This window comes from Pygoscelis adeliae, unplaced genomic scaffold (assembly GCF_000699105.1).
Source record: "Pygoscelis adeliae isolate BGI_AS28 unplaced genomic scaffold, ASM69910v1 Scaffold27, whole genome shotgun sequence".
NCBI classification, from domain to species: Eukaryota; Metazoa; Chordata; class Aves; order Sphenisciformes; family Spheniscidae; genus Pygoscelis; species Pygoscelis adeliae.
Window position 1 is genome coordinate 4,512,127 of NW_008825410.1, and position 17,293 is coordinate 4,529,419.

At 38.7% G+C, this 17,293-nt stretch overlaps 1 protein-coding gene across 1 annotated transcript in view; it reads right to left on the reverse strand.

Moving 5' to 3' along the window:
* The window catches only part of ADAM22 (ADAM metallopeptidase domain 22), a 123,101-nt gene that overhangs the window by 47,341 nt on the left and 58,467 nt on the right, over positions 1-17,293 (reverse strand). The window contains exons 4-8 of the mRNA XM_009330594.1: positions 13,791-13,873; positions 9,204-9,267; positions 8,477-8,546; positions 3,160-3,230; positions 1,805-1,879 (exon numbers count right to left, since the gene is read on the reverse strand). Of these exons, the coding sequence (XP_009328869.1) occupies positions 1,805-1,879; positions 3,160-3,230; positions 8,477-8,546; positions 9,204-9,267; positions 13,791-13,873 (363 nt within the window). The remainder of the gene's footprint in view (positions 1-1,804; positions 1,880-3,159; positions 3,231-8,476; positions 8,547-9,203; positions 9,268-13,790; positions 13,874-17,293) is intronic.

A 17,293-nucleotide genomic window follows, 5' to 3' on the forward strand; every position in this document is an offset into this window, starting at 1 on the left:
CAAAAATGAATTTAGTTACACTTAGTAAAAAAAACAGAAGGACAGGACAGTGAAGCTAAAAATGGTAGAAAGGATGAAATGAAAAAGCTACAAAATAAATGGAAAATTAAGCACGGAAACGAAGGGAAATAAGTATACTACTCAAGTCTCTATTTGCAACTAAAACCTCAAACTTTAGGCCTCCAGCTTCTCTAAGCATCCTACGGAAATGTTTTCAGTATACTAATTTATATGCCTATTTTAATATTTGGGTTTTAAAAGCTTTATTCCCTGAATGGAAGCAATGGTTGGACGAGCAGTCAAGGGGGCAGACAGAAGGGCACCGCACCCCTCCCAGCGCACCCCTCGCAGCGGTGAGCGGCCCAAGGGGGCTGGAGGGACACAGCTGGCTCCGCAGACCAGAGGAAGAAGCACGAGGTTCATTGCTCCCTCTGGGAGTGCCTGGGGAGGGTGAATGGTGAAAATGGCTCCAACTCTGCGGGGTGTCAGCTCCACGCTGAGTGCATCTGGAGTGCCGCATCTACTGCACGCATACAGAGTAATCCAAATACACACACATGCTAGCCCAGGCCGTGGGGACAGGGAGGAGCCCAGAGCATACGACACTCCCTTCTCCTGGGAGGAAATTATTCGGCTTCTTTTACCACAGACGTTCACTGGCATTTGCTTCGAAGAATAAACTCCTAAGTAGACTGACTCTCACAGTAGCTATAATTAACCAAAATCAGGAAACATTGTCCTTGGGGGAAATTGGCCCAGATAAGGTCCCAAGGGGAAAGTTGTGGCTTCAGGTCTTCAGGATCAAACACGATGACACCAATTTAGGGAATTCTGCATCCAGTATTGTCCATTTTAATCCAAGAATTTATTGCTATGCTCACCAAACTCAGCTGATGGAGGAGTACGCTGTCCAAGGACAGTGGCACGTTCCTTTACACTCTGATGTCTATTTTTGCCAATTTGGGTAATACTTGAAAGAAGCTGCATATTACAAAAAGGGTACATAAAATGTATAGATACATTTTGATTTTAAAGCCATAAAGCACCATAAAATCAACTAATGTCACCAGTCGGAGGGGCACCACCAGCCTCTGAACTTTATCCAGCTACTTCAAGATCGAATCCTATTGTTTGTGTTTGACACCACCACATCTTCCAGAAATACACTGTCTGGATTGGAAGACTGCAAGTGATGGAGAATTCACCATTTCCTTTGATATTCCTTTCATTAATTCTTAATCATCTTCACTGACATAAATCTGTGCCTTTTCCCACTTGAATGAGCCTGTTTTTTCTTCAATACATTAATCTTTATTATGTCTCTTTCCACTACATTAAAGACCCTATTTATGTTCTCCCAGAAAAAGTATACAGGCTTAACAAAGTAATTTTCTCTATATTGATTTTGACATATCAGAAAAATCTCCCCATTGTCAACAGCTGCTGCACAATTGCAATAACTGCATTATTGATTGCTGAGTGGCTATAACTAAGATAAGTGCTCAAGAAAGCCAGAAAGAAAATCATCAGCTTAAAGTCACACTAACATTAGTTACTTTACAACACAAAGCTTTAATTTATGACCCTTCTTTCTGATACTCAGGCCTGGTTGCATTCTTGGTGAAATTACCTTGCCAAAATCCAGAAGCAACTTCATCAATGGTTAACGAGACCATAATCTTTTCTTTTAAGGGCATACTGAATTTATTCTGGCCATATATTGTTCTTTATTGTTACCCTTTATGGACCAGTTAAGACAATTTGATGTTAATAATTGTAAGATGTTGAAGTGTGTCAGTCTTACCATTAGATGATCATTTACAATCATTAACTCAATGTATTTTGTTTCCTCTTCAACTTTACGTGGAATCTGACGAACCTATGGAGAGAGTACAACTATAAGAGAGTCTAACAGAGTACAGAGAGAGTGTAACTGGTAACTAGAAATGGCTTCAGAAACCAAACTTCTCATGCATATGTTTCTTCTATTGTCTTAATTCTGGTCTCAGATATTGATGAAACTTCTGGTGCTTAGTTGCATCATTTTAAAAAATTCTTTCACCTCCACCAGGACATTTATATGGCCTTAAACAATGAAATCAAGTCTCTCAACCCATCTAATCCCAAGTTTAGGTTTTTTTGAAAGAAAGAGAATCCTAAGTGGGGCCTGTATCTCTAAAAATGGCTCGTGTCAGCTATAAACTTTTTTTTCCACAGAGAAAGGGATCCCTCCTGCATTCTTTATGAAAAATCTCTGTAACAATTCTATTATTTATTCGCACACTGCTCAATTCACACAGTGAACGCAGTACTCACTTCTGTGTTACGCTTACTTTGCATTTAGAAACATTTACGACTGTGCTTCTTCATGGTGTCCTTGTTTTCCTGGGTTTTCCAGGAGAGTTATTACATCATTATGATTTAAAAATGCAGAGTAATGGCTAGTTTATAGAAAGGTAGCAAACCACCTGATATAAAGTAAGACCCTCAAGAATGACTTCTGGAATTTCTCCAATGTCTTTCTCACTTCTCTTTTGCCTCTGAGAGGCTTGCATTCGGTAGAGGTGTTAAAGTCATCTTCCTCTCCCACTGCTCTCGGTATTTCATTTTTGCCTGCACTGTTCAGCCCCCCTGACCTGGCTCTGTTTTGACCTGTACCATTATTTGAGCTCCACTCCTAAAATGCAAAGAATTGCTGCTATCTTTCCAGGGTACAGACAAACAGATCTGCACTTAGTGGCTCCCCCACTTTAATAAACAGGGAATGAACTCTCAGTTTAGAAAATCTATATTAAATCAAAGTGAGATAAAGTAGCTACTTGTCACCATTGCAACATAAAAAATATTTGTAAATGTTTCATTAATTGGGAGTTTCTGCTAAAACTCTATACTCAAAATGAGAGAAGATATTTTAGCTACTTTTTCATTTGCAATTTAGCAGTGCTTAACAATTTTATAACTCTTCAGGTAGGCAATGTCCAAGAGACTCCAACAATGTTTTGTCAACGTTAGATACCTCTTTTTGTAATAGCTGTATTGATATAGAGACCTCATGCCAAACCAGCAGCAGCAGCAGGACTCCATCTAGACAAATTAATTCAGCAGACACAAAACAAACTTGATGGCATATTACTTGTGAACAAGCATATTGGTACATACCTGCCTTTTACTTCTTTTGTGTCTTGGCTTTACAACAAACTTCTGCGTTGTAGTATTCATTTGCCAGAACTCTAAGCAGAAAACACAGGCAAATACATTGAACGTTTACAAGAATATAGCCCAACAACTAGTGACCCTGATGCCACATGAGAGTAGCATGGCATTCCTCCGCACATCAGATGTTACCATCAGATGAGGTAACAACTTTTTTCAAGTTTCCAGCTAGAAAGGAAGCAACATTACAGATGCTTCCCAGTAACAGGGTTCTTATTAAAAACTCTACTAGTGATAATCTGGGTCTGCTGAAACAGATGATCTGTGGGTGTCACGCTTCAGAAAGCGCAGCAGATGTTCTACGCCAAAACTTCACCAACACTGGGCATGTAATATTATTAGCACAGTGCCTCCATGGAGTGAATCACATTTTCAGGAATTCAGCAGACGTTCACAGAGCTCTCACAATAGCTACCTAAATTAATAAGAAGAGCACGGAAGGCAGAATTAATGCTTTAAGATTATTATATTCACAAAGTAAAATATGTTAGGGTTGGGAGAAACCTTATGAGATTTTGGCAATGCTCACTATCAATACAATATTCCTCCCCGCTATTCCCACTGTGTCTTTAATTTCTTAAACCTCTAATCATAAGCACGAAGTAGTTTATTCTTTTGCCAAATCCCTTTCACCAAATCTATTACTAGCCACTCACAGAAAGGGACATATTATAAACTAAGCAGAAAACAATACTTGCTCTCACCCTTTTAAATGTCCAACAAGTATTTTTCCATCTTTAATTTTAGATTCATAGTCCCTGCCTCACTTTTCTCTATGCAATAGAAACATCTTCCCTTATGTTGTATAAACATGTTTATTATTCACATAACCCCAAGAAGATCTTTTTGAGACATGTAAATTAAATGTTTGCAGTTGCTTATTTTGTAATATGTCTTTTCCCTTTGTCCCCTCCTTTTTACTTTCTCCAGCTTTGGACATCCTTTCAGTCTCCAGGGATCAAAAACTGCTTTCAGTATTCCAGAGTGATTTTATCAATCCTGCAGAGAAGTAGACAGTACTATAGGAGCTGTGTAAATTAAGGGACATTCAGTTCATGTACCTTTGTACACAACTTTTGGTTGTGTTACAAAATCCTAAACAGTTCAGTTTCCTTGGTGAGACAGGAAAGTTTCTCACAGCTCCACCTCCCACCTGCTGTACATTAACTGTGCAATTTCTGCATGAGGTTCAAACAATAGGATTAAAAACAATGCTGATAGGAATTTGACAGTGCTGCCATATCAACAAAACCTTAAAACACAAAGCTGAATTGCCCATCTGGCAAAACATTACCAGGCGTAAGTGCTAATCTTAACCAGGAGTGGCTAGTTACTGATAAGACAAACCAGGAAAGCAAAGCATGACTAACTGGTACGGTCTTGGCTAAATCTTGGGGATTAAACTGTCATTTTGGTATGTGAAGTTTGCAGATACCTTTTTGTGAAGGGGCCTGGACAATCATAGGCCCTTTGCTTAAAAATGTTTTTATGGTTACACCAGTGCACTTGAGGATTTTCTTTACAAAAAGGATCTAAAATAAATTAAATCACATCCAAGGGTCCCTTTTTATTGCTTAAAGACCTGCAGTCTCTGAAGCTCACAATGATGAGAAACTACATCTTGAAAATTTTTTTACAAATTTGTTTTTAATTATGCTTTACAGATGTTGATTAATTTAGTCTGTGTTCTAGTGCCAGTCAACTGGCTCTCAACCTGTCATTTTAGGTTTTATATCATGGTTAATGAAACTGGTAAAAATACAACTTTTCAATTAATAAAATAATAATTTACAATATGTATATAGGGTCTCAGATAACTTTACCAGCAAATGCGATTGTTTTACCTACCATCGGAAGTCAGTCATCTCTAGAGAGGAATGATGCAGTCATTAACATTAACACATTAACACACATTAACACTGCACTATAATTCACAAGCTGGACGAATTCACGCAGGGTGCATTTCCAGCCAGGGACCCTCAGGCAAAAGAACATGACCAGCAAAATCACAGGACATGTAGATAGCTGAGAAAGCCTAGCAGAAATTTTGATGGGAACATATTACCTTGAAAAAGTGTAACGAGGATTCATAGAATCATAGAATCATTTAGGTTGGAAAAGACCTTTAAGATCATCGAGTCCAACTGTAAACCTAACACTGCCAAGTCCCACTAAACCGTGTCTCTAAGTGCCACATCTACACGTCTTTCAAGTGACCTCAAAAGAAAAGGACATCTGTTATGCATTATTTGAAAATCAACGCCTTCAATAACATGGTGTTGTCTAAGACCATGCCAGGGCACTATATGTCTCAATACAGATTGTGAGAAAAAATACAGTCTACTAAATTATGAAGTCAAATGCTCTAAGCATGCCAAGTCATCCATCCAAGCTTTCCTTGTTTAAAGTCCTTATTACCTCCTCAGACCATTGCAAAGTACAGTACAATTAATTCTTTTCTGCAATAGCTTTTTTTTTTTTTTTTAATACCCAAGGAGCAAAAGAATGTAAAAGTACATTGCTATTGAACTGTGGTATAATAGTGTGTGTGCTTTTACTATCACTGATATCGAGCAATCCCTATTACTTGATTTTTTTTCCTTTCTAACATCAATATTGAAGCTGATGATACATCCAGTCCATTCCTAATGCAGTTCTGAGTGGAAATCTTAGTTTACGCACAGACTCTTTTAAAGATAAGAAGAAAATCTTGACAAGAAGAAAAATCTCCTTAGGCTGGGCAAATTGATAAATTATGAGAGCAATAAGGAATATAAGAAATACTGATGACATAACCTAGCACAGTGCTTGCTACTAATAATAATGATTCTGCTGCAGTACTTAAAAAAAAAATCAATCACAACAATACTATTAGCAATTAATTGCAAATATTGTTTAAAGAAAATAAACAAACAAAAAAAGTCAAGACAACAGTCAGCACTCTCCAGACTGGCAGGTAAAAGGCAGTGCCAAGCAGAGACACTGGTGGGGCAGCATGTGCGAGGAGCGAAGGAGAAGGTGGGGCAGGGGGTGCAGCAGGTTGGGGGATGAACAACAGAACTCCTGTGGGCACAGGATACGGGTGGGGAAGCAGAAGGTGGTGCGGACTGCTCTCATCCTCTGGAGCTGTGGCTACGTGTGGAGGATGACTTAAAGACAGAGATAAATTGAATAATCATGAAGAAAAATGGTAGGGTTCCTAATGAGGATATAATCCATTACATCTACTGAAACTTTCACTACAAACCTCAAACACCTTTCCAAACAGTTTTACAAAAACAAGTATGGGCATGTGGGAGAGCAGACTGTGAGTTAAAGTTTATTTCTCCGTATATGGGATCCTAAACATAAAGCGATAGAAGATTAGCACCTTATACCTCTTACCCACGTTATAAATATTTGTATAATTAAGACCACTAGCACTCCACAATTAAATCTCCTTTTCAACCTTTTTTACAGTCTTGTGATTCTAATTCAATCTAATGGCAACATCTTCTATTATGTCACATGCCGGGCTTTGTACAGCAAAGCCAGCAACTATTTATTTGTTATCTACAGTAAAATCAAAACTGTACAAGCATATCTGGATTTTTGTGAAAAAAAGGAAAAAAACCAAACCTGAAGCCCTATTTTGACAGTTTTTTTGAAAATCAAGAAGCTTTGGTGGAGGTGAAACTGGTGGATTATACTTGCAATTAATTCCTTTTCATAATCTTAAAAGCAAAAAATAACTTTAGACCAAAATCTTGAAAACATAGAATTTCGCGATTAGGAAATCTTATGAGACAGCTGATAGATATCTACTAAGTACCAGCTCTAGCAGTCTCCTACTTCAACAACTTGAGACAGAAGATTTATTTTAAACTCAGCAGTGGTTGCATTATTTCCAACCTTTCAAATGACATATCCTCAAGAAAGTGTGATAAAAGATGCACTTTATTATTTGGCCTTATGTTCAATAAATTGTTCTCGTTACACTACCATCTCCACAAGTAATGGAGTAACCATGGTACGTGTCTAAGGTGCATGTACATAGGAAGCTTCGTGATACAGATGTCAACGTCTTGCACTGCATGAGCCTTTTGTGCTGCCCCTCCATCCCAAAACCTCCTCCACCTTGCCGGGGCAATCATCAGCAGTGGATGTGAGGCACCAAGCTGGGATACTGTTTTGTTTAGACTCAGAAAGATTCCTTCTTCAGAACTGAAATTAAGATGACCCAATTCTAGCAATTTCCCTTCTTTTTTCTCATTAGCTCTCCGAATGATTCTATTTTGCGTAACAACTAGCAAACCTGCACACACTGTGCTCCAGGGGAGGACCCATCTATGTGCAGTACCCAGCACCGAAAGATCCCAGATCCAACTGCTAACATAGGACAAATAGTTTGTAACAAGATGACTGGACATCTGTAACTCTCTTGAAGAAATTAGTCTAGAGGTGGTTTCTACCAAAATGACAGTGTCTATGAAGGACAGTTTTATTTATCTAGGATATATTTTGTAGAGTAGGAAAATGCATCTGTAAAACTGGCAAATCCTTGACAGAATGGGGATATGCCATAAATACTGCAATTTTAGCTTCAATTAAGAAGCCAACTTCTCAGATGAAAACTCATTTTTTTAAAAACCTCTTCTCCCTCCACACACAATATAAACCGTTTGTGGGGATTCATCACTACAAGCACTTGAAATCACTTCTGCCTCCAAATTCATCTGTACTGAAATGCATGATCCGCACTACAGCCAGCACTGTGAAAGATGCTGAATGGACTGCGGATGAGAGAGTCACTGAACAGCAACGACATTTGGCAAGTTCTTGTCTCCAAGGCTTATGCTCACACCACGGTACTCACCCTGTATCTGAAAATAGGAAAAATCCATGAAGAGTTATCAACCGCTGGCAATGTGGGGTTTATTTTCATCATCTTTAGGCTACCTCAGTTCTTTCCTTTCTACAACTACTAGCATATAATGCAGTCCGTAGACTGCATGACTTGTTAAGAGAAATATACATCACAATGTGAAGGTCTAGGAGAGGTTTGATTCATTGGATTCAGGGTTCTTTCAGCGCTTCAGGTTCTTTTCCAGTGCTTTCAGTGTTTCAGATTCTTTTTTTTTCAGTGCTTTTTTATTTAATTGGGAAAAAGAAGAGCTATACAAATAAACAATATCCTATCAGAAGATTATCTATCAAATACAATTAACACATTTGGCCTTAGACTAAAACAAGTCACTAAGTCATGAATATTAAAAAATCATACCAGATGGCAGGTCATCCGAAGGAAACTCAAACAACTTGGATTTGTAAACAGAGTGGAAATGGAAGTCATCCTGAAATAGTAAATAATTGCATGTATTAAACCTGGATAAACTAATCCATCTCATGAGCATTAAATAGACAGTTCCAAAGGTCCTTGTTATCCAACACCTACACTAGCAAACATGCAAGCTGCAAAGCACCATTACTCTACACTCTTCTCCTTTTCCCAACTGTGATGTGATCGCTAACGCCGCAGTTAATGATCTTTTATTTGAAATATCTGAGTACATCCAACGGAGTGGCTGAGCACTCTTAGAGCTAGGCTTAAGAGAGCTGCCCAGGGAACATCAATGAGAGTCATAGGAGCTGTTGAACTGGAGTCGAGGCTGAACCGGGAAGAGAGGGATGTAATAAATCCAGAGCAGGAAGTTCCAGAGAAGGGGACAGGGCACTCACAGACTTCTCCTGCTGGCTCCAAGGGACCCTGAACACCCTCTGGAACTGCACTGCTCTACATCCAAGTGTTACAGAGTACACACATATACACATACCACTGCCTAATTTTTGGAGGTCTACTTTTGTCTGTGATGATGAGGACTTACATATGAGGTAAATGAATTGGCAATGAGGGGATGACCCTTTGGTCCCAGAGCCTTACGCCTACCCTGTACCCATGAATGTCTGTATTCAACAAACAACACAGCAGGACTACTATAAGTTCTACTTACATCTGAAGTGTAGTTTTCATCTGGCTCAATAAGGTAAGTATGATTTCCATCATAGAACATCCCACTGTCAAGAGCAGGAAATGTAAATACTGATTTAATAAACAAGTACTAGTGCAACACGGAAGTAAGTTTAAGAAGTTCATCTATTTTAAAAATTTAAATATTTAGAAAAGGAAGCAGTTAAAAATGGTTTCAGGAACTGAACCTAATTCTGAGCCAATCTTTTGCTTCTTCGCTTCAGAAAGAAAGATATTCTCTCCCATGGTGATATAGACACTTCTTTCTTCCCCAAAGCTTCTCTACAACACATATAAACACCACAAAAATTGGCTAATTTAGCCAAGTGAAAATCCAGTTCAGAGCCCCCACTCCCATGCAAGAGAGATCTACCTGCAACAGATAAATAAGGGACCTGTCTTTAGGAACACGCATATTTGGAACATGCACATAGCTTTCCCCCAAACAAAAATATTGTTGAATTGAATTGATCCTTAGGTTTTAATGGTTTTGGTTAACTCCTTCCTCAGTAATTTCATATAGTACCAAGTACAAAGGGCAGTATGGGCTCTTTTGGGCAGAGGGCTCTTTTGAGAATTTCGGCAATAATAATTATGACAGATGGTCTTTTCTTTTTAAATTGAGTTAGTTTAAGTTTATATTTCTATGAAACTAATGGCTATATGCATTATCACATCAATATGGACATTATATGATGTTCATGATAAGGAGATAGGAAACCCCATCAGACAGGCTTCCAATGGGTTGTGGTGAAAAGAGATACAAAGGAGCAAGCCTTCTGCCATACCCATGGTTCTGGCCAAGTACTCATGGTCTCTTTCTTAATGGCATAAAACCCACAGAAATTTGAAGGTCATTCACGATAAGCACACTGCTATGTATCTCAGAAAATCTGTCACCTTCCTTGCCTGCACACAATCACCAATTTTCCATATTAAATTCCAACACACAGTTCAACTCTAAATGAAGAACAAACTGAACTGTTAAGGCTCTCTAAATGGATGAAGATAGTCTGTGACAATAACACCAGATTCTTTTGCATTACCACTCGAATGTACAGCAAAGATGAGGTCCATTCCTGCAGGGATGTTTTCTATTAAGAGTTACCTCACATCTACTTAGGTAAAGAGTGTACTGAGGTTTAGCCTTTAACATAATGCAGGATGCACAAGTGTGGTCAAACTGCACCTTAAAAGAAGGTGTTGATACAGACATTACTCTGTAAGAGCATAAAGCCAAAGGGCATTTCTTATATCACTACCACCCTGATCTTCAATCAAATCAGCATTTTTTTGTAATAATTTTGCCTTTATTGCAGTGGCATACACGCATGGTTGGGATTAGGCTGTATCACCATGTCCCTTTCAAAGTGCCACTACCAAGGGCTTTAAACTTGGCCATAAATATGAGCTGTAAGTTCAAACTTGGCACATGGTACACAACAGCAGCATGAAAGCAAGATTATTTATTTATTTAGATTACTCTTTAGCAAACTTTTAGGCATCAACCTCCCCCCCCCCGGGAATTATAAACAACAAAACCAGATACTTTTCTTTTTTCTTATGCAGCTTTTTTTTTTAATCAGCAAAACTGATTTTGGTTCTGCACAGGACCAGATGCAGTCAGTAAAATACTGTCATTCTTTTCCTGACTATTAAGAAATATAAGCATATATCGTACCATTCACAGAAGTAGCTTGGGTTACTGATTGTACAACATACATCAAGTGTGATCATGACTATATCTACAATATAAAGCTGTTTCACCTTTCCAATTACCTGTGCCTATTCTTTAAAAATAAATACTGCCTACACAGCTTAAGATAAATATTCTAGCACCTGCTGAAGCTTCTTTGCCTGGGAATAAGATGAGACTCGGGGACATCCTGCAGCTCTTAATCAGGCAAAACTTCCTTCCCTCTAATTGCAATTTTACTTAAGCACAGTCTGCCAAGATGAAGCGCTATCAGCAAACAGCTTCTCATGCAACTGTTGCACCCAGCAGCACTGACCTCTGATCAAGTCACTCAACAGTGACAAGAACAATAGTCACGGCTGACCTACAGATCTGACTTGCCCACTCAAAGCGTTCATGGCTCTTTTCCAACTGACTTCGATAGTCCAGTGCTCTGCGAACAAATCACACGCTCACGGATGTGTTAGAGAGAAAGCAATAGCAACACACAGGCCATTTCAAAAACCTGAATTTTGATTATGTGTATTCTTCAAACAAACAAATTTGTAGTCGTGAAAGTCTGATTTGCAGTAATAACAGCAGTTTTTATATTCACCACCAGTGGGCAGCAAAATCATAGACCAACCTGATGTCCGTGCAACTCGCAACACAGGACTGCAAGTCGTGCCTGACTATAGCTTACTTATATCCCAGCAACCAGTGTGTTTTGCATTCAAAGTTTTTTGTGTTAACTCATAGCAAACTGTGGTTACTGCATATCCCACAGAAAACAAAAAAAAATCCAAACAAAATGGCTCGCTCTGAGTTAAGGTTGCAGAGACACATTTTTCATTAGAAAAGTCATTAAGAAGAGAAGACATTCGTAATTTTAAGTATTCTGTCATCCAGACATCTGATTAATTTAACTAATAAAAGGAAGACTGCAACATAGACATTAACAACAGAAGAACTCATAATTTATGATTAAAAAAACCACAACATTTTCTCACGTGTGTGAAAAATTCTGCTGTTACTGGCCAAGATCGAGGGGTACTAACAAGTAAGAGAGGAGATTAGCATGAACTTCGGGAATATGAAGCTTGTTATTCTAGTAAAGGCATCTGTTCTGTCTTATGCACTTCCTAAAATTCATGAAAGCAAAGCTCCTGCCCTGCAGACCTTATTAGAAGATAACTCTCCCCAGATTCCCTTATTCCAGCAAGACGCTCCAAACTATGGTTGGAGCTAAGGAGCTCTGATTGCTGGTGTGAGTTTCTAGCAATTATTTAGCATTTAAAATTGACTCTGCAGGAGCTAGTTGTAATGATGGAAATGCAGTGTCAGAGAATGTGAGTTTAATACAGCTCAGGAAAACATTACTTTCTCATACTGGATGTTGGAATTACCAGCCTGCTATAGTAAGCTTCATATTGCATTTTGTGTGAAGGATAACTCTGCTGAAACTTTGTTGTGTAAGGAAAAAAAAGATACCTCTCAAGGGAGAGCTGAATTATACAGGGAAAAAATGCAGCTTTCATCACATAACTGTGTTAGAAGGGACCGATTTGAACATCAGGCAATTTAAGAATACAGAGCAGCAGGAGGGTCAGTCTTAAGAACAAACCCACAAAAGGAGGGCAGGAAAGGACACGCGCAGGCTCTCCTTCCTTTCTGCTTTTTCTCCTAAGAGTTAGCAGGGGCCAAGACCTAATGGATCACTGCTAATGGAAGCCATGCAGTGGCTCAGGATGTGTTCGGATGCTACTATTTTTAGGCTCACTGTCCATACTGAAACTGGGCTCAGGTTTCTTGAGCTGCTCAACCTTGATCATAAAAGAGAGAAATACAGCTGTAAATCAGACAAGTGCAAGGATGACAAGCCTTCTGCATGCATTCTCCCTCTTCCTAACAAAGGACATACAAATATAAAAGAAAGACACTACTTAAATATGTGTATTATATGGCTGATACCATAACTACAGAATAGTTGGAGACAGACAATAAGCTGAAGATTTCCATCAGCTAAGCCCTGCTTCCTCAGAAAAAGGCAAAGCTCAGGTAATCTCCACACAGGCTTGCTTGCTGCCATGACTTTTCAAGCTGATCTCAGTATCAAAAGCGCTGAGATTCCGTAATTCCCAGATTCAACAGACACTGAAGTTACTTGGTTGCTCTGAAAACCTGACTGGCATCTTTCAATAGTGCCAAAAGTAGACAGGTCCAAAAGCGGTACAATTAACACACAGCTCCATGTAACCTTCAGATAACAGACGCTTTAATTATATTGTCACTAAAATGATGTACTTTAAAAAAAATTATTATTGCACAATTTTATATCCTTTCTTCCAGATTTTCCAAGATTTTACTATATCAAAGGTATTATCCCATGCACACAGCTTAAGGCCAGCAATTCTGTGAAGAAAATGAACAGGACAAGAGAAACTCTAAACTGACACTTTCCTTTGTAAAGAGAGTAGAAAAGAAAGATAAAATACATCATTGTAGCAACAAGAAAAGAACATAATTTCCAAATGGTTCATGTCAATACTGGCAGTATTTTTTATTCTTGTAGAACAGAATGTTTTCAGCTACTTTTACACTTCTATCTCTATAATAAATTATCTTAAAACAATACCTGGCCACTGTCATATGTTCTCAGTTTAAAAAAAAAAAAAAAAAAAGAAACTTGCATGCTTTGTCAGTGAATTCTGAAAACAAACAAACAAGGCTTTTGCAAGGTTCAAATTAAACCCATTTTTTCTAAAGATTGTTGAGTAGTTAATATTGGTGACAAACTAGCAGGAAAATAAATAGCACTTATTTTACTATAAAGAGCTTTATTTTGCTTAAAAGACTAATAAGCAAAGGCCAATAAAACCAAAACAGCAGACTTACTGTAATCCATGGCATGTTGACAAGGCAACAAATGATACAGGATTTCCTCGAATTTCTCCCTGATAATAGCAATGTTCTCCTCCCTGAAATTGGAAATTGAGACCGTAAATCCACAGGACGTCCCACAGAATCACACTCGATCCTGTCAAACACTGCTTTTTCATAAATACATTGCCAACCCACTGACATGGCACCAAGAATTTACTATCCCATCTCCTTTTAGCCATGGTTTGGCACCTAGATAAACATCATCATTTTGACTCTCTATACAGAATGGAGATATTTTCAGTGTGAAATCCATAGCATCCCAAGACAGATTTCAGAGACAAATGACTCCAGAAGTGCTCATCTTTCTTCACTGACTAGGAAAAGAGTTGGAAATAAGGGGCTTAGACTCATCACCTGGTCTGCACATGGCTACATTGGGCTAGATGAACTCTGCTCTGAGGGTAAGGCAATTTCCTACTTCTGAGGAGAAAGCTATGCTTATCAAATAATAATAATACTTGATTAAAAAAGAGAACAATTCAGAAGTGCTCAGAAGTGCTCACTAGTGCTCCAAAACTAATGGAAACTTTAAGTATAACTACGCAGTAAAGGAATACAATGAAAATTAGTATTTGTCTCTTCTGCAAATAAAATATACACGTTTCACATCAAATCCAGCAGACCTTACTCAAAAAATCCCCCCTTAGTTTCACAGAAGTCACACCCATAGAGATGTAAGCCCTACTGCACGTGCACTGAATGTATTCAGTATGTAAGCAAAATTAGGAAAACAATTCAAAATTCCCTTAAATTCTCACTGCCACTCTACCCTGCAGAGCAACTTAGCTAATAGTGCCTTGCCAAATTCAGCCATGTCGTATTACTGCACTACTGTTGGTTAAAGGACTATGAAGAACATTTTCAGTGCCTTTTTTTTTTTTAATAGCAACACTTTACTATTTCTATTCGCTACCAGCAAATGTATGAATAATCTACCTAGCCTAATGTATGCAGCCATGTGAATATTTCTGTCCATTTACTGCAGGGAGGGAAAGGCATTACAATTACTGCTTGCATAGTACAGAGTACAGCACTTGCATGATGCATAGCACAGTCATTTTAGACATCTGACATTAAAAGCTCTTGGATTTTATTTTTCAAATATGAAAAAAAATTAATCATGATCAGGCAAAACGCAATAGAATATGTTGGTAGTTTTGTGTTTTGATCAGAAAATCCTGTTCTGTTTTCTATAAGGCATGAAAAATATTTTTGAAATTAACTATGAAGTATGGGTGCCTCTGTTTTGAGGTGCTCTCCTTCAGAGAGTATAGGAGTTTGTCAGAGTGTGGCTGCTCACCGGGAAAGAGACCTGATCTCAACCTGGTCACTGGAAATCATTAGTTCCTCCTCAAAATCTTCTCTGGAGCATTCATGCATGCCGTGCTGCTGTTGGACCCCAAAGCACTCCGTGCAGCGCACCTGGAGGCGGCTTGCAGCTGCCATGACCAGCAACAGCAGCAGCAGCACTACAGAGAAATGCAACACCTGATCTGACAGACTACGAGTCTGACGCTGTTTGGCAGGCTTGTTGCTTCACTCTGCGAGGAGAATCCCTGTGGCATATCTTCCGTTAAAAGCGTTACACTTTATTTTTTTTCCAATTTCTTTCAATCTCCTTATTTCCTCTCTTCTACATACCACTTCTTCCTTCCACTTCCTGCAGTGACAGCAGCCACCTCCACTGCCTATCCACCTCAGTGTCTTTTTCTCTGTGCATCTGGTACAGATACAGAACACCTTCACCAAACTGACCTGCAGAGTGACCATCGTGCTACCCACCATGGGCACCTTCCTACTAAGACGTCTGCAGGAAAACACTACTGGTGCCGTGCAGGTAGTGTTCGACAGGCTGTGCTGATGTTTAACTGGCTCGTGGCCACGAGAAGCTCTGGGGCTGACCCTCCATACCAGGCCTCAGCTGGGTGTCTGGCGGAAGACGTACAACCCACCACCCTTGGACCAGCATTTCTCAGGACCATCAAGCATTTGGGCCTCAGAGTACAAGTGAAAAGGAGATGGTTTGAGTTTCTGTTTTGCACTCACACGCGTTTTAGCCACCAACATCCTAAGTTACATGGGATTTTAGACAGACTACATCTTACTTTGTTTTTCCTGAAACCTTGGCTCATTTTCTCTATTTTATTCTCCTTTTTTTACACCTACTTACTTCCTGTATCTTAGTTGCTTTAAGCTCTCTTCATTTGATTTTTTCTTTCTTTCAGTCTGTAGGATGCCCTCCACTACAGGATCACAGTACTGCTTAACGCTTTCAGGTCCTTCCGGAATATATGAATAAAAAGTGAAGAAAGAGAGACTCCAGTAAGCTAATAACAAAACTAACAATCAAACTATATGGATGAGCTAAAAGCTTATGAGTAATAAAATACTCTTAAAACAGAACTCTTGCAGGAGTATTCCTATAAAAGATATAACTGGAGTAAACACATGAATATGGTAGTAATACTGAAAAGACTATCAGTAGGGAGTTGTACAGAGTTCTAGCTGTGGAAGGAATTTGGAGTAATTAGACAAATTGGTTTGTTCTCAGAAAATGTAGTTAATATGTACCAGAAGTAGAATCTCAGGCTCCATTAGTTTGCAAAACCATGTCTTTGTAACCAGGAGGAACATTTTTTCATACTAAGAATCCAAGTCTGTGGCTCAAAAGTGTGTTTTGATCTTCTTAATGAGAATCAAATAAATGCCTCATGATAGTACCTCCAAATTAATTTATTCCATAATAAATCCATGAACAAATTTTTATGCATGCAGATCTAGAAAAGAAAAATATAAGAAAAACAGCTCCAAATTCTTGTCTAGGAAAAACATAACTCAGACACACAAATTCTATTCTATTCTATTCTATTTAATCACATCAATTCAACTCATTGATCTACTGAAGTTCACAGTAATTCTGGTGGAGACAGAAATATAACTGATCTTTCCAGTCTCAGGGACCGATTCTTACCACTACAAAACATTTATTTCTACATGCTAACATCTGGGGGATATTTTTTTACACATGGACTTACGTTCCTATCAACATAATGTAAGTCACCTCAAACCAGTTAATAAAATTTAAGGGGTTTAAACAAAAATAGCTTTTTTCAAGTACTTGATGCACTAGTGGTGTGGTGTTGGGTTTTTTTTAAGAGAACTCTTCAGTGTAAGAAATCCTGCTGTCAGGATACTCCTAAATGAAGGTCTGAGGATTGTTACAATCTCAGCAAGGAAATAAGAGGTGATGCAGTGAAACCAGATGGCACTAGCACTGGATGGCTCTGGGAAGAGTGATGGCTTAGCACTCCTTAACAGTGTCTCAAGGGGATAAAACATGCCAGTAACATGTGACACATGGTGGGGAGGGTGCAAATTGTATATTGTACTTTTGGGAGACTCGTTTTCAACAGTTCACAAAACCTGTGAAGAGAGAAGCACTTAAAGCTGCGAAG